At 44.0% G+C, this 18,532-nt stretch overlaps 1 protein-coding gene across 1 annotated transcript in view; it reads right to left on the bottom strand.

The window, feature by feature from the left end:
* Positions 1–18,532, bottom strand: part of tmtc2a (transmembrane O-mannosyltransferase targeting cadherins 2a) — a 47,395-nt gene that overhangs the window by 20,069 nt on the left and 8,794 nt on the right. Inside the window, 1 exon segment of the mRNA XM_068717425.1 lies at positions 5,476–6,091. Coding sequence (XP_068573526.1) covers positions 5,476–6,091 — 616 coding nt within the window.

The following is an 18,532-nucleotide window of genomic DNA, read 5'->3' as shown; positions in this document are numbered from 1 at the left end:
GAAAACGAACTTAACTCTAGAATCTAGATATTTCTTGGACCTCTCTCTGCACCCTCTGACTGCTGGCAGGAGAAGCACAGGTGGAACTAATCACACTAACGATGGAGCTAATTAAGGTTACGAGTCACACCTGTGTTTGACAAGCCAGACGTCTACAACAAGGGAGGACTATTCTGCTCCCACATCTCCTTGTAAGTAAAAAGACAAATTGGATGAATTCATCCACTTTTTTTTTACACCAGCCAAATATGATCAGGAAGATTTCCTGGCTTCAACAAGAGAATATAAAATAAGTCAAATTGCAAGATTTTGATATTATTTTTCTTTATTTGTGGCCATTTTAACTATGACATGTGCTAAACTAAAGGCCGGCAAAAAAAGTATCATGGCAAGTTGCCTCGGACTGAATAATGACACAATAGCTAATTCCATGGGGGTACTTTCTGTATTTACTTTCAGGTTGTTTCTACTTTGACTGTTTTAAGCTTTACTGTAACTTAAATCCCTGGGAACGTGTTTTAGCTATGATTGATTTGCCTTCATGTGATCTGTGTGTGTCCATAGAGGGCGGCTGGCATAATCCCCAGCCAACTGTCAAACGCAACATCCCGCTCGCTCCAAGCCTTTGAACCTTCCACATATCTCCTCCACTTTGGATCCTCATTTGGAAATTCAGCGTCCATTTCTGTGTTTTTTTTTTTTTTTCCTACTACTTTTTATTCCACTTTCAGTTTATTACCCACTTTTTTTTTCCTGAATTAACCCTTCTCTCGTCCTCTCCGTCTCTCTCTTTCCGCACATAAACACACAGTATTAAGCTCCCGAGCCTTCATCTTTTAACGGTGCCATTCATTATTAGCCCTCGTTTTATTAATCCCAGAAGTGTGTGGTCCGCCTGTTGACACTGTAGCGTGCAGAGTGTTTAAAACTGAAGAAACAGCGGGATACGGCTGAGTTCATACGCGCACCGTTTAAAGCTGCTGTGGACTGACGCAGGACAGCAGGGGATCAATCTTCCGGACTTTTCTTGTTAAAGTCATGTCCAATTCGAACCGCCCGTAACTCTTTCCAGCACACTGGGCTGATCATGCATGGGATTTCTTCCACTTGTTTAAGAAATTTAAATCGAGATCTTGTTATGCTCCAAAATCTATTTTGAAGACTTCTTGTATTTCCAAAATATAGATAAAACTAAACAACAAATATCATGCCAACCATAAAGTTTAAATATTAAAAGGTGTATTTTTCTTGCGTTCAAGTCGAGGTGGGGGCTACACCCCCCCCCCTACCGTGGAGCAATTCTTTCTCACTGACATGTGCATGGAAAGGCCTTCAAAGTTCTGGACACACCGTGTTTGCACAGCACACACATCCAGCCATGCTCATATTTGATGCATTACTGATGACATGTTAAATTGGGATGAAAGGTACAATGAGGCCTGCGTCCAGTTCTTTTTCCAACTCTCTAATGTGTACCGGATTCTGCTGACTTGGCGCAACTCACCCAAGTCATCAGACTGCAGCATTGGCTGGCATTGAGAGGGCTGACTTTGATAGAGTGACCTAATTACCCCATTAGTTCTCTCCATGAAAGCCCCGCTGCTGCTGCTGCTGGCAGAGGGAACTGTAATGAGCCGGGTCACAGGTTGAAGCCTCGCGTGGTGTCCACCGAGACGGCTGATGAAAGCAGAGGGCGCCGGTGGCGTTAACTTGACATTTAAAGAGCTTCCTGTTTGACTCATTTAGGGACATCACTGTGAAAGAGGGTGCATGACGACGTGAGGATCCTTGATGATCTCGATCAAATGTCACACAGCTTTGTTCGTTTTGTTGTAATTACTAATTTGTGCTATCGAGGATAATTACCTTTTAAAATATCGTTCCAGGTTCAACAATACAAATGGATCTCGTGCAAGAACCACTTGCACAAACAGATCAGTTCCACTTCAAAGTCCCGTGTCCGGATCCGCATATGCGTCACCAATGGCTAGATCACAAACCCGATTTTTGTCTTGGTGTCGGCAAGTTTGTGCATTTATAATAGTTTGTGTAAGACAAAATAAGACAATGCTGTTGCCAAAAAGTCTTGACCGTTGCCCTACTTTTGGCATTCCTGTATAACCACGAATGCAGGCTAAATAAAGAGCATGCAGCAGAACGTGCAACAGAGGGCATCATTTCACAGCTGAATGCTTTTGCTTCGAGATAATTGGGACAACATCCCTCAAACAGTCAGCTGGTTACGCTGAACTTAATTGTGCGAGCCTGCAGCGCTCATTGAGGCAAACGGGGAGGAGGAGTAAGCGCCACGTTAAGAACACAATAAAATCCCTCTCATGCCAATGTGCGTCAAGTAAAATGAAAATCTAAAAAGTGTGACGTAAGGAGGATTATCTGAGGAACTATGTTTCACACCTTTTTTGATTTAGTGCTTTCAACACAGGGTCGAATCACTGGCCTCTGTGCTTGAAATCCTTGCTCAACAATAAAACAAACATCCTTTTAATGAAATCGATCTTGCCTGCCAAAATGTCACAGTTTACCTCAGGCTTAGCAGAGAGATGTGACCCTCCCTAATACCAACAAAAGCAAACTATTTCCCTGGACCTGTCTAAAGCCTGGAGCCTCATTCATCAACCGGTTTGTTTTTAGCCATTGACAAACTGAGTGGGAAAAGAACAATGTTCTTATGATCCTGGCATGTAGGACTCATTCCGCCTTCTCAATAGGCTGCAGTGCCAACGCCACACCTTTTCTTTGTCTCCATCTAACACTCCCTCCATTCTAGCTCGTCTCATTTCAAATCTCATCTCGGTCTGATTAGGGAGTTAATAGGATGAGAAATGGAGTGCCGGCCAAAGCGAAGCGCATCTGTGTCCTGCTCTCGCCACGGCAGCTGATTTACATTTCCTTATTGGGTGTGTGTGTGTGTGTGTGTGTGTGTGTGTGTGTGTGTGTGTGTGTGTGTGTGTGTGTGTGTGTGTGTGTGTGGCTGCTGTGAGGCGGCGGTCAGATAACGTGATGTTCCAATCTTTTGCTTCATTGTGGAAGAAATGGGACACTGTTTTTATTGAAATAGAAAATAGCACGCGCTGCAGCGAGAATGTTTTCAACCTCTCCGTCTACCATCAAATTCAACGGCTACTGACAGTGTGCCTCAGTGGCAGACGGTGATACAGCCGACGCCACGGTCGTCCATTCCCAAAATGCTTTTAGGGCACAGTAGGTGACCAAGACCAGATAAAGGACAGGAAGTGAGGGCATAGTTTCCCTCTCCTTCTCTTATTCTCTCTCTCTCGCTCCCTTTTGTGTTCCCATGCGTCCTTAGACGTCTGGCTCATAATCGAGGAAACGATTGCCCCCGTTGCTGGCCCCCGGCACGTAACGAGCTCCCTGCCAAGATAGCTGTGACCGGGGCAATAGAGGAGGGCATTGCCAGAGTGATAAACGAGCCAGATGTGCTGGAGGCGGCGGTGACGGCGGTGGGGCGCTGGGGTGGGGGGGGATTGGCACCGGGACCTGACAGGCTGGCACAGCGATGCCGGCCAGGCCTATTGTGTCTGGACAGAGAGGCGGAGGCTGCTGATGATATCCCTGCTCTCCTGTGCGATAAACACACAGGGAAATGGGATTCTTCATAATGGCTTCTGACAAGCACCGAGGGTGATGAAATCTTTCAGACCGTAATGCAACAGCCTGGAAAAAAAAGTGGTGCTGGATGTCTCTCAGGTTGGGCTCTGTCTCAACTCTTTGTTTTACACAGGGCCAGACAACAAAATGTGAATGCCTGATGAAACAATACAATCCTGAAAAATCCTGCATTTTTTTTTCCAATATTTCTTTAGTTGCACAGTTGAGAACTGGTGCTCCTCCTCTGGCCATTGACTTTGCCAGATTAAAAAAAAAAGAAAAAAAAAAAAAAAAAAAAAAAGGAAGGTAAGAGGAGGAAAGAGACTGATTGAGAAGTGGAAAACGGGTCCCATTTTCTTTTGTACTTTCTTGTCCCTGGTGTGCATTCAAGATCATATATTTATCTGCTTCATCATCTGCAAAAGAGTAACCTACTTTTATTGTGCTGCAAAAATACACAACATGATTTAGCAGCTCTAATAAATGGAAGGGTTCGGAAGACAGGTGTTGTTTTGGATGACCTTGCAGTTGTGAAAACACACACACACACACACACACACACACACACACACACACACACACACACACACACACACACACACACACACACACACACACACACACGAGTCACTTATGCCTAGCACCAAGAAGAGAAAACATAACTCCCTTTTCCTCCCCTCTCTGATCTCTCTGGGCCGCTCACTAGGAACAGTTGTGGGTTATCATTCTGCCAGAAGCGGGAGAAGCTGCCCCACAGGTACAGTAAAGCCTGACACAGTTGAAGGTAGAACGTGTTTTCATTTAGAGGCTGGCTGTGTAAATAAGATCGGCACGCTAAAGTTTGTTCTGGGCTGCAGCTTGTAGACGTGCACTAGAAAAGTTCCATAGGACATATGTGATGAGCTATGCAAGGTTACATCACAAACCTCGCTATTAAAAGAAGGTATTTATAGATGTTTCCTCAAGAAGAAATGACTATAAAAAAGACTCATGCGCGCACACACACCATTGAGAGCCAGACTGTCCTTGCTCAGTAAACCCAAGGGGACTTTTTATTACGCTAGTTATGCATTTTACGAGGGCCATCATGTTGGCTAAGGAGCAGGTCCTCTAATCAAATGTAGAGTGCCTGTGAGAGGAGCATTTCCAGTCAAACACTGATCCCCATCATCAGATGAGTCACTGCATCGAGGTTGTCCTCCTCAGACAACTTGAGTTTGAAGGGGAAAAGGGAGTCTTGCAGAAGAATAGTGTGTGTGTGTGTGTGTGTGTGTGTGTGTGTGTACATTGTTTGTACAGCTTACTCGACAAGTGGAAAAAAAACCCCATTTGCCAGAGTAGGACGTGTTATTGTTTTTCTGCACATACCTTTTGTCACCTTATGCTGAACAAAAAACTCGTCCTGAAAATAGCTTTTCCTGTGCTACTGCTCTTTTTTTTTTTTTTTTTTTTTTTCCCCCCTTGAAACAAACACACATAATAAGGCTGAGACCCTCATCTAAATTCCGTTGCATTAATGTGCATCTATTTACTGCAGCGAGCTGAAGCTGGTGGCAGCGTTGCGAGGAAGTGGGGAAAACTTCCCCTGCGCACATAGTTTCTTCCTGTTTAGCAGATGACAAATGACAATAGCTTACTTTTCATTCACCAACTGTGCGGTTCGCATCGGCAAACAGCTTTCCTAATTACACTGCTAATGAAAAGCAAACAGCATGCACACACAAAACGTAATCCACCATACAGGAACCATAACAGCTGGCTGGATGAGGAATGCCTCTGGGGGAATGAAGAGGAAACTGGTGGAGCCGGTGAACACGCCGGCCCCTGTGGCATGCATTAATTTACCTTTCCGAGCAGGAGGAGAAGCGCCTGGCGCAACCGGAGTCTCTGGAACACGAAGAGGTCGTACACAACCGACACGGCCAGCACCGTCACCCCTTGCTCCTTCCACAGCATGCTGGCTGCTGCGCACCACAGGCTGCCCAGCATCCAGCCCCAGCACCAGCTGACTGAGCTGCCGCCACATCGCCTGGTCTGAAAAGTCCCACGGGGGTCCCTGCGAAGTCCACAGTGCCTCGCATAGCAGAGGAGAGACAGCAAAAAGAACAACGCGGCGCCAACGTCCGCCCTCCCAACCACACCGGCGACCGCTTCGGTGTGAACCGGGTGAGAGGCAAAAAGTAGGCCGGCCAGCAGGCTCCACAGTCCTCCGCCGAGAAGCGGGCGACTGAAGGCCGTGAAGAGGGCGGTGACCAGCCCGTGCAGCACCACGTTCAGCAGGTGGTAGCCCCAGGGACGCAGGGCATGCAGGGTGTAGTTGAGGCGGAAGGAGAGGGTGCAGAGCGGACGGTAGGACTTGTGGCTGCCGCTGTGAGTGAGCAGGGTGCCCCAGAAGTCGTCAGACAGGACGTTGGTCCACGGAGTCTCAGGAAGAAGGTCCTGGTTGGTCTTAATGGCTCGGCTAAAGGAGCAGAAAAATAGAATCTTAACCATAAAGTTCATGAAATAACATCTTCAATATGATATATGATAAATGGCAACATACATCTATTTTTTTTTTTTATGTTGGATCGTTTTAGAACAGTAAAGCTGTGGGCCCAAAAAACAAAACAATGAACTGAAAATTGCTATAAATAAATCTTTTTTTGGGAACTGCAAAGTTGGGTTTTACGGTTGGGTTGTAGTCGTGTGTGTGTGTGTGTGTGTGTGTGTGTGTGTGTGTGTGTGTGTGTGTGTGTGTGTGTGTGTGTGTGTGTGTGTGTGTGTGTGTGTGTATATATATATATATATATATATATATATATTATTCTAAATTAAGCATTTTAACATGTAAGTACAAACAAATCATTTATTTTCCAAAGACTTTTTGTTGGACACACAGTATGTTCAGCATGGCCTCATATGGAATATGTTTTCCACATTGCTGATGATCCAGTAATGAGCAAAATTGTAATAGACAAATGCAATGAGGACGCCAAATGTAATAAACAGGCCACAGAGTGTGTGATTAAATGCACAGACGTGTGCATTGTTGCTCTCTCTCTCTGTCTCTCACACACTCGCAGCATGTACATATGTCACCGGTACCTGCGCACACTCACGCACACTCACACACACTCACACACACTCACGCTCACACTCACTCAGGTGGTTTCACACCCCCGAGGCTGCTGTGGATTCTCATAATTAGGGGATCATTACTGGGGACACAAGCTCGTTCGTGTACGCTCACAGGCTGCAACAAATGAGGTTCACCACATGGAGAGTGATGGATGGCAGCTACAACAACTCGGAGTCGAATGGGAGGATCCCCCACAAGATACAGTGTTATAAATATATTAAATAGAAGATACAGCTGGCATAGATATTACACACTGACTGTCAACTTTAAAAAAGAATTGCATTTTTCATTCAGGCTTCACAACATCTGATCTAATTTCTATATTTTGGATTGTCTTTATATACATTTTGAAGTCATAGTCTTCACACTCAGATTGACAGAAGATATTAGTAACTTGATGCAAAACAAAAGTGAAAAAGTTATTTCAGCTTCTAGGGATGTATTTGCATGTTGCAACATGAAAATATGTTTCCAAGATTTGATCACACTGGCCTAATGGCAATCTTCTTTTCTCAGGGCTTGATTACCATCAGCGTTGTTTCTGTTCTCGCGCATGGCGCACCAGAGAGGGAAAAGACAGCGACGCGGGGGCCAGCCGAGGACTTCCTTTGTCTAGAGATTGCAACTTAGTGCTGAGTGCATAAAGAAGAGGGAGGGAGAGATCGAGCTGCCAGCCTGTGCTCGGCATGAGAGCAGCAAAGGTAGAAAAGGAAAGACTGACAGCGCGAAGAAAGGAAAAAAAATCTGACGAATCCGGTGTTAAAGCGAGAATTGCTCAATATGTTAATCCTGATTTAAATGTAATATCCTTCAACAGCCCTGTCATCACACGGGCTCGAGTAAATTCCCTCATTTCCCAGGATTGTTCTCAGGCTCTGAGTTGCAACAAGCCAAAGGGGAACTCTCCCTTGTCTGATATTTCTAAGGACCCGATGCATTACATCATCCAGTTGTACTTTTTTTTTTTTCCTGTAATTTCACAGTGAGCTATTATTCATGAAACATTTTACAGTCCCAGTACAGTGCGGAGTATGACATGACGACGAGGGGCGGGGGGGGGGGGGGGGGGGACTCGGGATATAAGAGCAATAAACGTATATTGAAATGTAAAGATTATCGACGTTGAACGTTTTATTAATGCCGTACTTACAATAATGTCCTGAGAGACGACAGCAATCTCGCATTACAACACCGACACAGAAAATGTTTTATTCATTACTGAAGCAGAATAACCAGCATGTCCACCAAGATCTGCATTTGTTGCCATGTTTTTTCACACTTTCCAGCTTCCCCCGAGGCAATAACGGCACACTATCAAAGCCAAACAGGGCTAGATTCACCCTCACCCGGCTCCCTCGCGTCCCCTGGTATGCTTTGGATCTCAATGCTCTCTGGTGATAAATAATTTAAATATTCAAATCAGCGCCAACCACTCATCTCCCTCCATGTCCCTGCCCGGCACTGGAGGATGAAAAGAAAGCATCGGCCATGAGGGGAATGGGTTGAAAGTACTGTGTGTGTGTGTGTGTGTGTGTGTGTGTGTGTGTGTGTGTGTGCGTGTGTGTGTGTGTGTGTTTCATTGTGGCTGAAGAAATAAATGGCGACATGCATGGAGCCTGTCTTTGTGTTTGTGAGTGTGTGCACGTGTGTGTGTGTGTGTGTGTGTGTGTGTGTGTGTGTGTGTGTGTGTGTGTGTGTGTGTGTGACAGTAGAGGCTGTGCTGACGGCTTCATTGAGACCTGTCGCTGCAGCGGTGCAGATAAAGTGGTCTCCCGTAGTGATCGCTCCTACAGAGGGGGGTCTTTTGTATTCAGCCACCGTATGTGGGGCAGGCAGGCAGGCTGCGGGGCACTCCATTCACAATCCTCAAAGTACAGGACGGGTTAGGTCTTTTCAATTTTCTTCTTTTATTTTTTGCGGGGGGGGGAGGTAAAATCGGGACGGATTTCCATCAGGGGCTGAAAAGAGACATTTTTTTTTTTTTTAGGAGCATTTGTAAGAGGGTCAGGTCTTCTTTCACCTGTCCACTGCTTTTAGTGACGAGAAAATTGGCTGTCTTTCAGTGTTTGGCTGTGTTTCTTTTCAATATGCAAATGAAGCACTCCACCACCTCCCCAACAGTGATCTCACCACCAGTGGTTTGCTTTTTCAAGTGCTGTGGCTGCCCACAGGCACACACTAGGCCTCTTGTTGGAACCTACAGTCCCTAGATATACATTGAACGCTCAAAATATAAGGGGCCGACTGACATTTTTCTCCAACCTGATTAGATGAAGTGAAAGCCATTATTCATTATTATAACACATCTAGTCCCAAAGGAGATGTGGACAAAGAGAGGAAGAGTTTTTTTTTTTTCTTCATGATTTAGGGTGGAATGGAAATGATTTCATCTCCCAAAAATACAGCTATGGTGGAGCAGAATCTAGGGGCAGATATTCCATGTCTTTGTGCCACAGCTATAAAAAGATCTGTCGGGGATAATATCTTAATTAAATATTTACAGTTTCTATGTTTCGCACAAGGGAATAAAGTGCACAGATTTTCCACTATGCCCTCCTTGGTGTAAAATAATCATATACATTATGGGTTGAGTATTTTCACCAACATTAACTGTTGATCCGATTATCAGAAGGTGTATGTATAAGTGGCTACTTCTGGTAAAATAGGCGTCTTAATATTTAATAAAGGTGCACATAGTGGAGTTTTACTTGCGTTGCATGCATCATTGAGATCTAACAAATGTGAGCGCATCTTACATTGACAAAGTGAATTTCATTCATCATCGTAATCATTTACTGATTTGTTGTTTGTCAGATTGCCACAATTCTTTGCGCATCTTTACCGCCAACCGTCAGTCAGCAGAAAAGGGAGAAAAGAGGAATGTGTCCTGCATCGCCCACGTTTTCGGAAAAAAAAGCTTCTTGTAGTGGGAAAAAAAAGCCCCGTGGCACTTTTTTTTAATTAAACACGAGCACATCAGCAGAGCCGCGTCAATATGCAGTCTGTCTCTACACAACTGACCGAGTACAGGCAGAACTATTTAAGCACACAGTAATGTAAGCTATTCTAAACAACTATTCCCAAACAATATCAATATTGATTATGGAAATTCAATTAGACTGCATCCTATAGAACTAGTTGTTTTTGTAATTGCATCTGTGTTAAGTTCAGTTTACAGATTTAGTTTATGCACAAACACACACACGGCTCTACACTACAGTACATCGCTCTCTGTGGTCAGCCTCAATAAACCCACCTTTTTAGTTTAAATAGTTGTGTGCACTAATGGAACAGCAACACTAACCGCATCACAAAACACTGCTCTTGAGTCTGTTTTAAATATTTGGGCTCTGGTCCAGCCTGGCCGGCCCGCTCCGCGCTAATAAACATCTGCAGTATAAACTGCCATCGCTTAACGTAATCAGGGCCTTTAGTAGCAGAGTGCATCCTCCGGCTCCCTGACAGCAGTAATGAGATGGATTAGCCAATCGTTCTAAAAACAGCGCTACTAATGGATACTGAGCTGGACATTATTTCAAGGATATCATCACCTCTTTGTTGGTTTTTTTTGTTTTGTTCTTCCTGTCTTCCCCACCTCCATCCATTCTTTTATCTTAATTTGTTATTATGAAGTTATATTATAGTATAATTGAATCCATTTCACCTCCCTAATTTATTACCGTTACTTTGTTCCTTCCGGCGCCCTTTATCCGTTTAATCTCTACTCTCCCTTTTAAAGATGTAACTCATCTGAACAGGTCTGCTGTGGCACCAACGCTCTTTTCAGTGCCTCTCGTCTGTCTAAAGATCTATTAAATTTCCACCTCGTTACTGACCAAGAGCGCTAATGAAGCACACAGACAGACAGTCGTATTCACACAACGCTAATCTTGGGCTGGCGCGCCGCTGAAGGAAACACTCCGCTGATGCTGCTGTCTTTGCGCACGGAAGACTTGCGAGGAGAGAAGTCCTCCGTGCTGGAGGGACGACGAATCGCAGCAGCGCAGAGGAAAATGTGTTGAGGTGGAGCCACTAAAGAGCGCGATGATTACAGAGCTGCCACCTTTTTAGAAACAAGTGAAATCTGCCGGGATCACCGTGAATTTACATCCATTTTGTTCTGAAATGGTAAAGAGTCACAGAAGACTTGTCACACGCAGAGTTAAAAGGCCATACAACTGCAACATCCCCATTTTGATTCCAGTAGGGAACCCTTTCAGGTTTCCTTTACTGTCACTACTGCAAAAATAACAGACAACAAATCAAGTCAATTTACATTCTCTAGTTTCAGCTTCTCTAACATGAGGATTTGCTGGTTTTCTGTGTTTTTATATTGTTGCAAACCGAATGTTTTTTAGATTTTTTTTTGACTGTTGGTCAGACAAAAGAAGACGACTGTCGACTTCCCTCTGGGCTTTAGAAAAAAATGTTTTCTCATATTTTCTAGACCCAAAAAGATAATACGGAAAAAATACAACAAATTGAAGTCATTTAAATCCAGTAGACTCCCTGTTCTTCCTAGTTCATCCCTGCTAATCTGTAAACAAGTATAAATGATGCTTCTAATGACTCGTCCTGATTAAGTCATTTACTGACATCGACTGTAGACGTCACGTTTTTCAGAGTTCTCAAAACAATTTGCATTGGAGTAGGAGTCTCTCATCGCATCCATTACCATTTATTGATTTCACCATCGTCATTTTCGATTCTGTTTTACCAGCACGAGCAGGGAGATGATGGGCAGTGTATTAAAGATGGAGAGTGATGGAGAGAGTGTATGTGTGTGTGTGTGGGTGGGTGGGTTGCAGCGTCCAGATCACCTCTGTGTTAATCCAAACCTAAATGGATTAGAAAGCGATCATGGAGTTTCTGAGACATGCACGGGGGTCAGGGGTCAACGAGTAATCTGATTTCAAAGGGTGTGTGTGTGTGTGTGTGTGTGTATGTGCGCTCCAGGCGCTCATAGATTGACACGATATGTAATCTATACGAAGCGGCGCTCTAAATCCACGTGGTGCTGGAGTTGGAAGGAAAACACAGGGTCGTGGCTTTGTTCCCGGCGAACACCACAGCTGGTTGAGGATAAAAAAAAAAAAAAAAATCCCATCAATTTCCGCTCAATGGTCACTGCAGCGGGGAGCGTATTGTACTGCACCGCATGACGCAAGTGAACACGTGGGGATCTATCCTCGAAGTAGCTAGCCATCCATCACGGCGCGAGGTGGAACGATCACGCGTAAAGCCGTTACGCCCGCCGGCTGGGCCTGAGCGACTCACTCATTGGCTGATAATCAGCTTCTAGAATCCTGCCAGTGCGTGGCCACAGCATGACGGCGGGGGGTGATGAAGATGAAAGAGTAAGATGAGCTCTGGCTTTCTGATTTTATTGTCCTCATCAGTATTCCTCCGGCCTTAATAGAGATGCCGTTCCTGTTGAAATGTCCGTCTCCTCACTAAATGGTTATGCTGCAGAGACAGACGACACGCAGGGATGTTAATACAATATTTCCTCTTTTTTTTTTTTTTTTTTTGAGCAGCTCTTTGTTTCTGTTTTAGTTTGTATATCTGTAGGCTGAAAGGGTCAGGAAGTGAGCAATAAGGGTGTGTTCAAACATCATACGTCAGCAACACCACTGGCAGAACAATACCCCCCCCCACCACCACATCATCAGAAGTGGCCCCGCAGCTTTCCCACACTCAGTCCCACGCCATACTGCCATGAATATTGGAGGAGAGGAAAAATGCATTTAATGTCCAGATAGCATTCATAAAACGCTGTCATAGTGCCAGTGGCCTCGTTGTGACAGATTTATCCTCAACCACGCAGAGTTTCTTCCTTTTGCCGGTGCCTAAGACGAAATTAGACAGATTTTATGCCTTGCTCAGATGCAATTATTTGTTATCACTTGACATGTGCGAACAGTGATAAACTGCTGCTGGATAGTGTTCAACAGAGCTGGCCACTGATGACGTGAAAAAAAAAAAAAAAAAGATTTTCATTTTTTTTTATATAAATATGTATTACTGAAAATAAACCTGAGACGCAGAGGATGCAACTCACTTTGTATTCAAGGCAAGTAACCTACATTTTATCTCTCCTGCTCAGTTCACTGGATCTATCTTCTCATTGATTAAAAATAGCCCGTCCTGCAGCTCCCAGCGTTTTTTCCCAAGGGTGCAGAATAACCAGCCAGAAGTTTGTTGGAATGAAAGGCCATTTAAATGACTTATTTTATGCAGAAAGTAGCGTGAAAGCCCAGCCAACTACACAAAGCCGTCTATTTCAAATGTATTTCTTTCTTTCTAAAACGGCAAAGGTTAATGTTTGCAGTTATTTTCTTTGTTGTTAACTGTCAACTGATACCTGATATGAATATGACAATATATGATAAAGTCTCCTCTACATCCTCAGGCTGTCCGAGCAGCCAATCAGGAGAAACCGGCGGCTTCAAAGAGGCTGAAACAGTCTGAGCTAAGCGTCAGGAAGTTAGCTGTCTCTCTTCTGTCAAGCCAAGGACTCGCTTTCATGTTCACTGCGAAGCCGGCTTCCTGATTAGAAGAACAACTAACTCCAAATATAGGCCAGGGTCAACTCACTGTACTTAACCTGAAGAGAATAGACCATTACCTGAAACATTCTGATTGATAAATGCATCATAGTAATGCCCTTTTTGCATGCTTCATAAGTGAGTATCAAGCATTGTCTCACCCACCATCTCTGTTTTCAGGATATTAGTTTGAAAAGCATCGGCTGGGAGCCGGTTCGGAAGCCAGATCAATTGTTAAATGCAGAGTGGCGACGCACAGTGCTGGATTTGTAATGATTATTGACCCACATCTCTGAACTTCCCCATCTCATGACTGCTATAAATAGATAGATATTGTAGATCGAGAAATTAGGCATGGTTCAACATCGGTGAGCGCTCCAAATTGGAAACGACTGCCAGAACGGCCGCCGTGTTTTTTTCCCCCCAGTTTTAAAATCTGAAGCAGGAAACCCAAGATCAGCACAGACATTTTCTGCATGTTCATCATTTCAGGTCCAAACTTCTAGTGATTTCAAAGTTACGAACCCAATCATCGAGAGTGCAACTCCTTCATCTATTCTTCAGCAGATTGATCCCAGAGTCTTTATCTCCATCTAAGTGAGTGATTGATTGCTTCCCCATTAGCTGGTTGCACAAAATAGAGGCGATCTGACAACAATGCCACCGCTGCCACCTCAGCGAAAAAAAGGAGGCAGAGCCCACCGCAGCGTCCCCTGAGTGATGGTGTCAATAAAAGGCAGTGATGAATCCTCCGTCCGCAGCAGGGGGAAGGCTATAGGAAATCAATGGCTAATAAAACTAATGCTCCCTCCCCAGGGCATAAATACATCAGATGCAGTGAAAGGAAAGACCGGGTTTGGAATCGAGGGGTCAAAACTCGTGCCTCAAAAGAGTCGCGTAATTAATCGGGTATTTACACGATGAACATGAAAACTTAATGCAGATGCACAAGAAGTCTTTGTAAAAGCAGACTTGCCACTAGAGTATTTGTACCATTTAAAAAAAAAAAAAAAAGGAATATGTGTGAATGTAATTGAAATGAAAAAACACTTGAGAGGGAGGTCTGGGGAGTGTAAAGCTCACTTCAGTTCAAAAGCAAATTACAGTTTCACACTTCCGTGAACACCCCCAAGACCACCAGGGGAGTCTTTGGAAAGAAAGTTCTAATGCAGTTTTGTTTCTCCCTTACACATTAAAATAGGAGCTCTTGATGGGAAATTCATAAGTATTTAAAAAAAAACGCCTCACCCAATAAATGTGCCATATGCCTACAGTGTGGTACCGTGCCCAACAGCATTCACAGTGAGAAGCACATTTAAATGAGCCAACGTCCGGGAGCACTGGATGCTGAGTTTTAAAGGGTTTGTAAATTCCTCGGCTCCCCCACACACCCAGCACTTATCAGTGAAACAGTGGCCAACTTTAACACCCTCCATCCATCCCGACGGAGAGCTCCAACCAGAAAAACAACCTCCAGCGCGCTGCAACAAAACAAACGAGCGGCCGATCAGTCTGTCCAAATTCTGCATCCAGCATGGTCCCGACAGTTGTTTACACTGTGTGACTGTGGACGGGTAATTAGGGTGGCCTCCCCGAGTCGCCTGCATCCACAGTGATAAATGTGACGCCTGATTAAAAACGGATCGGGTGCTGTTCTCTGACTGCGCCAAACAATACATAAATCACAGCTGTGTGCAGGCTGACGATATGATTTAAAATGCCAGACAGATGTCGGCTGCTGCAGATACAACGTTGTTGCATCTGCGAGAATTTATGCAAATGTGTGCTATTTTGCTGGTATCTTAATTTGCTGCTTTTCACTATAAACTATAAATTGCAGAAATGCTCAACAGGGCTGTGACTTTCCGTGCAAAATTCCAACAAACATTTGAATGAGGGGAAAATTAGATATTCATTCTGCAATTAACTGTTTGATTCCTCTCTGAATAAGGGACACTCAATAGTTTGGGATAAATGGAATAAATGGAATGGAAATGCTATTTTTTGCATTTACAAAATGGGATTGTTAAAATCATTATTATTATTATTGCACATGCCGGAATTCTTGAATACTATTTAACCTCTTACATGGCTGTGTCAGAAGTCTCTCACGCGTTCACTCATTCACCACTCTCTACATAACGGACACTCAGTAGTGAACAGTACATTCGAGACTTGCGTCACATAATTTTGATGAGGTGTCCAGAAAGTGCTATGAAAAGTTACAACTGGAATTGTAATTGTAATGGGCTCTATAAAATGTCCTGGATACATTTTTTTGTTCCAGAAAATCATTTTTTTTTCGAGGGCACAATACTGCATATTTCTCACACTCAGAAATCATACACTTGTATAAATAGATGACAGAAACGTATCGTACAAAATAGTAGGAAATAGGGAGGTATTTAGACACAGCCATCGATTAAGATAAGGCTACGTGCATTTGAATGAATTCAAACTCTTACTTCTCATTCATTAAAATGAGCCATCTTCCTGTCTAGCTATTCTCCAGAGGTCACTAGTACACCTCCAGTGGCACGACTACTTTACCATCACCAGCATGTGATCGTGTATGCATTTCAGCACCAGGTACAACTCCTATTCCCTTTTCCCTTACCTCCTTAATGCATCTTACCTTCTGCTTCTACAATCAATTCCACTGGCCTAGTTCCAGCAAAGCTGCAGATGTTGGCACAGTGACCTATAAAAAAACGTGCACCTCCAGCCACCATACGCTCAACATCATGGAAGCCCCGCTCCCTCACTCAAATTAAAATGGGGGACTTGGAACACCGAGGACTAATACTTTGGCTGGCATTGATTTTTTTTTTTTTTCTCTCCAGGGAATAGATGCATGTTGATGGGTCCTTTTAAGAGTCACGGCTCAGAAAAGGCCGCCAATGTTCTCGGGTCACTTTTCACCTTCCTCCAGCTGTATAATTTGCATGAACACATATTCCAATTTTAACACACACACTCGCAGAGCACCAGGTGTGGACACAATACCCACCAGTACCCTAACCAGAGAGTTGCAGGCCCACTATTTACTGGAATCAACAGCATGGCAGACTTTGTCTAGCCGGGTCGACTGTCTCTTGCCAAGGAAAGAGGTTCCTTTTCTCCATTCTGAACAAAAACAAAAATCTGTACACCAAATCCTGAAAACTTGGAAGTTGAAGTATTGAACTTGTGTGTAGCCCTGACTCTTTTTCTGCAGTACAATAGCACACCGGAATCAATAGTTAACTGAGGAGTCTAATCAAATGTGGATATGAAGAGTCCATATCTCACGTCTGTTCCGTGGAGACCAAACTTCTGTTTAAAGTTCCTCGCTCCTTTGAGAAACTGGATCAGTTTTGATCTGCGGCGGAGATTATAATGAGGACAACTTTAATTGCTGATGACAAATCACGGAGCCAGTTGAGGATCTGAGTGTTGCGGCGCTGCCAAGGAGGGAGCAGCTGGAGAAACAATGCAGCATTCTGTTTCTGCTCAAAAGCCTTCTGTCTCTGATAAGAAGAAGAAAAAAAAACGTTAATCCTCCACCAGAATTGGTTTGTAATCTGATCACATTTTTCTTTTCTTTTTTTCAAAATGCGGCAATTTTGAGAATGTAGAGGATTTGTGTATTGATGTTGTATGTAAAGAATGGGTATGAGTGGCGAAAACAGTGTCACACTCAGGAGCAGCGAGGCTTCTTTGAACACTTTTCAGTGGTCAGATTCACATGCAACAGTTTGTAATGGCCAAGTATGCTGCACTAACAGGCCGTACAGCACTGTATCCAATCCAGAATAGGCCCTCCTTTCTTCTGCCGTGACCAGTTGTCACATTCCAGCATTAGCCGGAGAGAAACTGTAGCTATAGAGGGGTACCACAGGGGCCAACCCAAACCAAATCTGTCTTCTTTTCAAGGATCTGTGCTAATTATCTCAGATCTTTTCACTTTCTGATCTGTGATCTGTTGAACACGGCTGGTACAACGAAACCATTTGCCTGAACTCAACACTCACATTGGAACCAATGAAGTCAAACCCCATCCATTTGACCCTTAACTTAGGACAAAGCAAAAGTTGGCTAAAGTCTTTCGAAGGTACTTTAAGTCAAGCCACGTTTCCACTCCGCTCTGAAACACCTTAGCAACACAATAATTCCACCAACGGTCCAAAGGCAAGCGCAAATGATGACAGTGTATGAATTATGAGACAAACAGAATCCAGTGCAATATTTAAATATGTCAGATGCAATTCCCTGTAGGAGGTTTAATATATTCCATGTTTGTCAGACTATCAGCAGGGGTTCCAAAATGTATGGCCTTTTTTAAAATGCTGAAGGAAATTCCATTATGAAACCATAAAACGCATCGTGTAACATCATAAAGTACCATATTCCCCTCTGAGATGGACTGGAGGGACACGCAGACATGATGTCATCATACGACGTCATGACATTTGTATTACAGACTGGGTTACAAGGGATTGTAGCCAAGCCTTTTGTCATTCAACATATAATTCACAGCTATAGAGAGCACTGATGAAAGGAACACTTCCACGACATTTCCATAGTTTACAAAGAACTGACATGAGGCTATGCTGAAAGCAAAAAAGTTAGCTTAGCTTAGCATTGACTGGAAACAGTTGGGCATGGCTACTCTGGCTCTGTCTGAAGGTTATAACTCAGATGTATCATGGTGTGTTTCGGATGTGCAGGTCGATTCTGTCACCTTTAGCGGTTTCTCTTTGTTTCCAGCCTTTTGTGCTAAGCTAAGTTAGCCAGCTACTTGTGGTGGCTTCAGAAATGAGCGTACGGTCGTGAGAGTGGTGTCAATCTACTCATCTAACGCTCAGGAAGAAACGGTATCGAAAATGTCAAACCTTTGCTATCACTGTCAAACAAGAACAGGTGAGGCCATCTCTCAAGTGAACAAAAGATAGCAATGCATTTCCATGTCTTTGTGAGTAAGGGACCAGGATAGGTCATTCCACTTTACAGACAGACATCTATCCTGTCTGCAACAGCGATGTCACATGGTTTGTTCCTTGCGCTGATAACGATAACAGTGAGTAGATGCTGCTGGTCAATGCAGTAAAAAACAGGGAGTGTAGATTAAATTGCCGTTGTCAGCCGCCTTGGTAATGGATTGACTGGATGTGGTATCGCGGTAATGAGCGAGCCGTGGGGGGGGGGGAAATGTCTGTGTGGATTTTTTTGATGAAATGCACCCAGCGAGGTG

This window comes from Cebidichthys violaceus, unplaced genomic scaffold (assembly GCF_023349555.1).
Source record: "Cebidichthys violaceus isolate CVI_PGR_0920_01 unplaced genomic scaffold, fCebVio1.0.p SCAF_21, whole genome shotgun sequence".
NCBI classification, from domain to species: Eukaryota; Metazoa; Chordata; class Actinopteri; order Perciformes; family Stichaeidae; genus Cebidichthys; species Cebidichthys violaceus.
This window is presented reverse-complemented; position numbering and strand designations above follow the sequence as displayed.